The 6556-nt window shown below is 75.2% G+C and overlaps 1 protein-coding gene across 1 annotated transcript in view; it reads right to left on the bottom strand.

Annotated features, from left to right (window-relative positions):
- Nucleotides 1-5684, bottom strand: part of AURANDRAFT_66300 (hypothetical protein) — a gene marked incomplete at both ends in the record, with an annotated part of 8533 nt that extends 2849 nt beyond the window's left edge. Inside the window, 4 exons of the mRNA XM_009041437.1 lie at nucleotides 150-1300; nucleotides 1429-2190; nucleotides 2318-3057; nucleotides 4762-5684. Of these exons, the coding sequence (XP_009039685.1) occupies nucleotides 150-1300; nucleotides 1429-2190; nucleotides 2318-3057; nucleotides 4762-5684 (3576 nt within the window). The remainder of the gene's footprint in view (nucleotides 1-149; nucleotides 1301-1428; nucleotides 2191-2317; nucleotides 3058-4761) is intronic.
- Between the last annotated feature and the right edge of the window lie 872 nt (nucleotides 5685-6556).

Below are 6556 nucleotides of genomic sequence, written 5' to 3'. Positions count from 1 at the left end.
GCCGGCGCGGCGGCGGCGTCGCCGTCGTCCGGCGCGTCGGCCTCGTCGCCGCGCCGCCGGGGCCGGCCGCGGCCCGTGGGCTGCGTGGACGCCATCGCGCCCTTCGCGGTCTTCGCTTTCGCGGGCCCGCGGCCGAGGCCCTCGGCGACCTTCTTCGCCCGCGGCGCCGCGCGGGCCGCGGGCTGCGTCGAGATGGCGGCCTTGGGCGCGCGCGGCGGCCGCGGGCTCGGCGTTGGGTCGCGCTGGCGGCCTTGCGCGCGCCGCGCCGCCGCGCGGCCCGCGGCGCCCGCGGGCGCCGCGGGCTTCCCCTCGTCGAGGGACGACTCGCCGCTCTCGCGCGAGAAGGCGGACGTCAGGGACGCGAGGTCCGCGGCCTGGCCGAGCACGCCCTTGTAGGAGCCCGCCTCCTCCAAACTCGGCTCGTCGTCGTCGACGCGGTGGTGCGGCGCCGTGAGGTAATTCCACGGCCGCACGGGCGACGCGTCGCGGCCGTGGAGCTCCGCCTCGGAGAGCAGGCTCACGTTGTCCTCCTCGACGGCGGCGCCCGGCGCCATGAGGGGCGGCGGCCGCGGCTTGGGCGCGGGCCGCGGCGCGGCGGCCGATGGCCGCGGCGACACGACGATCGCGTCCTCGACGTTGCCGCCGGGCAGCGACACGCGGGGCCCGTGGAAGGCCGGCAGGAGCGCCTCGCCGGCGCTGGACCGGTCCACGCGCTTGTCGTCGGGGAGCGCCTTGGGCGGGTCCGCGCCCGCGAGCGCGGTCTCGCCCTTGACGAAGATGCCCCCGTGGCCCTTGCGCGCGCGGTTCGCCAGCTTCGCGCGCTCCGCGGCGGACTCGTCGTCCGTGAGCACGTGGAGCGGGAAGGAGCCCTCGTCGTTCTCCGTCTCGTCCTCGCTCGAGGCGTCGCCTTTAGGCCCGTCGCCGAGGCCCTTGAGCTTGCCGCGCGGCGGCGACTTCGGCGGCGACCGCGGCGCGGGCTCGCGCGCGGGGCCCGGCGCCTCGACCATGGCCTTGCGCGACCCCCAGGACCGCGAGTCGTCCGTCGTCGAGCCGCCCGTGGGGATGGTCACGGCGGGCCGCGGCCGCTCGCCGCCGTTCCGCGTCTTCGGCCGTTCGAGGGGCGCGTCGAGGTACGGGATGGCGACGACCTCCGGCGGCGTCGCGGGCCGCGCGCCGTGGCTCGCCGACGAGTAGCTCAGATCGTCGCTGAGGACCCAGGACGCGTTGTCGGGCCGCGGCTCGCCGCCGCCGAGGCTCTCGAAGCCGCCGCCGGATTCGCGCGTGTGCCGCGCGTCGCGGCCTGGGCAGCAAAAGGGTGATTCAACGTCGCTTCAACGTGAGTGTTCCGCGCGCGCGCGTTCCGGAGAAAGCATCCATGCTTCGAGACCGCTCCGAGGGATGATCGCTCGTCCAAAAATCAGCCGAAACGAGTGGAAAGCGGCCGAGATAGGAGGCTTTGAAGTTGGGAATTTCGCTCTCTTTTGCTGCCCTGGTCGCGGCCCGCGTCGCGCGGGCCGTCCGCCGCCGGCGGCGACCGCGCGCGCTTCGCGCGCGCCGCCGCCCCGTGCTCCTCGCCCCAGGGCTCCGGCGGCGACTCGGAGCGGTCCGCGCGCTCCGCGGACGGCGCGCGGTCGCCCCGGCGGCCGCGGGATCCCGGCCGCGACGCGCGGTCCCGCGACGACGAGTTCCGGTCGCCCTTGCGCTTGCGGCCCCGCGTGCCGTCCTGGATCGACACCTTCTTCTTCGCCTTGACGCGCTTTCTAGCGCGGTTCGCCATCTTCTTCGCCTTGGCCTTGAGCAGGACGAGCGCCGCGAGCCCGAGCATCGGCGCCGAGTCGCCGCGGGACAACAGGCTCACCTCGCCGTCGCTCTCGGACGTCGCGATGCCCGGGCTCCGCGACCGCGGCCGCGGGCCGCCGCCGCGCGGCGCGCCGCCCTCGCCGGCGAAGTCGCCGAGATCGTCCAAACCCGCGAGCGTGCCGTCCGTCCGCGGGTCCAACGCGTCCGCGACCTCCGTGTCGATCATGCCTAAACCCTCGAGCCGCCGCGACACCGTGCCGCCCTGGGGGCTCCGGCTGAACGTGAGCGCGTGCGCGAGCATGTGGGCCCGCTCCGTGACGCTCGACGCGTGGGCCGACGCGCGCCGCTCCGCGGACGCCGCGTCCCACGCGTCCGACAAAATGTTCGTGCCTGGGCGGGAAAAGAGAGATTCAACGTCGTTTCAACGTAAGTGTTCCGCGCGCGCGTTCCAAAAAAAAACATCCACGCTTCGAGACCGTTCCGAGAGTTGATCGCTCGTCCAAGAATCAGCAAAAACGAGTGGAAAACGGCCGAGATAGGAGCCTTTGAAGTTGGGAATTTCGCACTCTTTTCCTGCACTGGTTCGTGCTCTCGTCGAGGTCCTGCGCGCCCGCGGCGTCGTAGTTGCCGCGCGGCGTGAATGCGCGTCGTCGCTCCTCCTCCAACGCGCGCCGCGCGGCCTCGTCGCGGAGCCACTGCGACTCCGTGGACCCCTCCTGCGTGACCTCGGCCGCGGACGCGTCGTCGCCGCCGGCCACGCCGGCGCTCGCGCGGCGGCCGCCCCGGCCGGAGGCGGACGTGCGCCGGAGCGCGTTCTTCAGCGACTCCCGCCGCCCGCCGCCCTTCGAGTCCAAGGTCGCCTCGTCGTCGACGAGGTTCTCGTAGTCGAGGCCCCCGGATCCCGTCGAGTCGAAACTCGGCGCGATGGGCCGTCTCCCGCGGTCCTCGCCACCGGCGGCGGCGGCGTCGGCGCGGCGCGGGTTCTTCGCGTCCCGCTCGCGGCTCGCGTTGCGGCTGCTCGTGCGCTCGATGTTGAGCATGGCCAGCACGTTGTCGTCGAGGCCGTCGCCGTCGGACTTGCCCGACGCGCCGCTCCGCGCGCTCCGCGCGCTCGACGGCCGCGACCCGCGGCTGCCCCGGCTCCGCGACCCGCTCCGAGGCCGCCGCGCCGACGGCGGCGTCCGCGCCGGCGAGTCGGCCATGGCGACGCCGGAACAGGCGCTCTCAGAGGCACAACATCGCAGAGTCGAAACCGCGCTAGATTTTTTGAAGTTTCAGGTGGCGCCTTCAACAACTTGGTGCCGCGAATTGCCGCGCTCTGAAGATGGCTGCCCAACGCGAGCCATCCTGGGCGTGTCCATGACGGCGGCCTCCGCCTTCGGACGCTGCCACTCGTCTGATTGCCGCGGAGGAGGGCGCCGTTGCTTCTAGTCTAGCTGCCACTCGTCTGATTGCCGCGGAGGAGGGCGCCGTTGCTTCTAGTCTAGCGCGGCCGACGCGATGGCCGGGCTCTTCGGTCTCCAACAGGGGCTGCACCGCGCGTACCGCGTCCGTCCCGACGACGAGGACGACGAGGCGCCGCCCGTCGCCGTCGACGACTGGACCGCGAAGGACGTGGCGGCGTTCCTCCGGAGCCACGGGTTCGGCGCCGTCGCGGAGGCGGCGCTCCGGCGCGAGGTCGACGGGTGCACGCTACGCGAGCTCGGCGAGGCGGGCTGGGAAGAGCTCGGCGTCGCGTCGGGCGTCGACCGCGCGCGGCTCCGGGCGCTCGCGAAGCGCGCGGCGGGCGGCGGCGCGCGGCCCGCGCGCGCGCCCGCGCGGCCGCCCGCGGGGCCCGCGCGCGCCGGCGGCGCCGCGACACCGAAACCCGCGCCGGGGCCCGCGCCGGGCGCCGCGAACGAGCGCGACCTCATGGCCCTCGTCGCGCGGCGGACGCCCGTCGTCGGCGCGGAGCACACGCGGGCCTGGACCCTGTCGATGATCCACGCGAAAGCGCACGACGGCGCGGCGCTCAAGGACCACTACCTCCGCTACCTCTCCATGTACAACGTCACGGATTTGTTCATTCTGTCCATCGCCGTGACGGTCATCTTCACGAACGACCTCAACGTGTCCCACGGGAGCCCCCTCGCCATGGCCGTCTTCGCGACCTCCGCGGCGTCCGCGGCGTGCACGATGGTCGGCCTCTTCACGACCGTCATCTTCTTCAACGTCTGCTCCGCGGTGTCCGGGGCGAACTTCGTCCTCTTCGCCAAGACGCCCGCGGCCCTGGATTTGTACGAGATCATCAACGACCTCTCGACGTTCCCGTTGGTCGGCATCTTCGCGAGCCTCGTGTGCCAGCTCGCGCCTCTCTCGCTCCGCGTCGACGAGGGCGGCGGCTGGCGCGCGTTTCGCTTCGTCGTCGTCGCGGCGCTCCCGGGTGCCTACCTTTTCTGCTGCATCGCCCCCTACGGGCGCCCGTTGCTCGTCTGCCGCTTCTACGGCGCCCGGGCCCGGAAGCTCGGCCGCGTCGTCTTCTCGCGCGCGAGCGTCCTCGACCGCATCGCCGTCGCGACGCACTACGCGCTCTACGGCGGGCTCTTCTCCGACGTCGAACGCCTCCCGCCGGGCGAGACCCGGGCCTGGCTCGCGTCGTGCGGCGAGCGCGACGCGGAGGCGTTCCTCGCGCCCGTCGCCGCGGCCGCGCTCGCGTCGCCGTCGTGGGAGGCGGACGTCGCGCGCGCCTACGGGGACCAGGTCGTCGACGAGCACCTCGGCGACGGCGCCGACGGCGACGACGGCGGCGCCGCGTCGCTCTTCTCCGCGCTCGCGGGCTCCGCGAAGCTCGTCAGCCTGCTCCGGCGCGAGAGCCAACGCGAAAGCGAGCGCGAGGCCGCGCAGGAGGCCGCGCGGGAGGCCGCGCGGGAGCCCCCCGGCCTCGCCCCGCCGCCGCCCCTGCGAGACTAAGTTTCTACTTACGCGACGTAGGCCGCGAGGGGCGACGCGCGGCCCTCGTCGCGCTTCGGCGGGTCGAAGGCCGTGTGGCTCTCGACGCCGCGCCTCAACGCGAGTTCCGTCGGAAACGCGAGGCGCTCCACGGCGCCCGGCGCCGGCGCCGCGAAGAGGAGCTCCTGGAGCCAGGCGAGGTAGGCCCGGCGCCGCGCCGCGAGGTAGGCGAAGTCGCCCACGGAGCGCCGCGACCGCCGGCGGCGCTCGCCGTCGAGCCACGCGCACCGCGCGCGCGCGTAGGCCGCGCCCGCCGCCGTGGCGTCGTGGTGCGCCGCGAGGTCCGTGTGGCGCACCCAGCGCACGTGGCAGTCGCCGCCGCGCGACACGAGGAGCTGGTACTCCGCGTGCTGGCCGGAGCCGACGCCGCCGCCGTCGACGACGCGCACGGCCGCGACGGAGCAGCCGACGACGACGCCGCCGGCGAACTCGCGGCTGAAGACCGGCGGGCAGGAGCCCGGCGTCAGCGTCACGGCGACGCGCGACGCGGCGCCGGCGCCCCGCTCGTCGCCCGCCTGGAGGCACGCCCACCGCGCCGGCGCGGCCGCCGGCGGCCGCCGCGCGACGTGCCACCGCTGGAAGAGCGCCGGCGCGCCGGGCCGCTCGCCGGCGACGGGCAGGTCGAAGACCTCGGCGCTCGGCGACCGCTCGAGCGTCGCCTTGACGCCGTCGATGACGAGCGCGTTGAGCAGGCTCAGGCCGTTCGGCGCGAGCGACGCGACGTCGGTGCTGCTCGAGTTGCGCGACAGGTCCGCCGTCGACGCGTCGTGCGACAGGTAGCTCCGCGCGTCGTCGCCGTCGCTGTCCGACGTGTCCGTGAAGAAGCCGTAGTCGTCGCCGTCGGCGACGCGCACCTGGTCCTCGTCGTCGGCGCGGGAGTCGGTGGTGGACGCCATGGCGTCGGTGGCGTGCGGGAGCGGCGGGCGCGCGACGGCGGCGGGCGCTGCGCTCGTTGCAACGCTGCCGCGGTCCGCAGCGGCCGCGCGACGCGAGAATATCCGCGCTGGGCGACGTCGACGGGCTACGGAGCTCTGATGTGCGATCCAGTGGGGATGATGTGGCTGCCCCGACGACCGTTAAAAAGATGTCGACGTCCGTTCATATGCAGTTGTCGACCTCAAGATCCAAAAGTGCCGCGACGTTTGGGGCGCTCGTGGGCTGCTGCCCGCGCCGATGGCGGGGCCCAAACGCACCTAGGGCTGCTCGTGGGCTGCCCGCGCCAATATGGCGGGGTCCGCCCGCACCTACAGCTCGCTCTTGCAGCAGCAGAACGCCTTCAAGACGCCGCAGGCGCGCCTCGCGACGCCGCGGCGGCACCTGCCGACGCCGGAGCCGCAGCCGCGGAAGCCGCCGACGGCCGGGCGGGGCGCGAGCCGCGCCGGTGCGGCCCGGGCGGGCGCGGCGCGGCCGCCGAGCCCCGACCGGGCCTTCCTCGCCGAGGCGCGGAAGCGCGCGAGCGCCGACGCCCGCGGCGAGCTCGCGCGCCTCGAGGCCGAGGGCGCGGCCGTCGCCGCCGCGGGCGCCGCGGCCAACGACGCGGCGTCGCCGCGGGAGCCGCCCGCGGCGCCGCCGCTGCTCCAGCTCAAGCGCGGCGAGATGGCCGCGCGGCGGCTCTGCGAGGAGCTCGCCGAGGGCCTCGGCGAGCCCGCGCGGGCGGCCGCCGGCGCGTCGCTCGCGTCCCTGCACGGCGAGGCGTCGTCGCTCGGCCGGCGCCTCGCCGAAGGCGCCGCGGCGGCGGACGCGCGCGCGGCGGCGTCGGCGCGCCGCA

Source organism: Aureococcus anophagefferens (assembly GCF_000186865.1).
Source record: "Aureococcus anophagefferens unplaced genomic scaffold AURANscaffold_21, whole genome shotgun sequence".
Lineage (NCBI taxonomy): Eukaryota > Pelagophyceae > Pelagomonadales > Pelagomonadaceae > Aureococcus > Aureococcus anophagefferens.
This window is presented reverse-complemented; position numbering and strand designations above follow the sequence as displayed.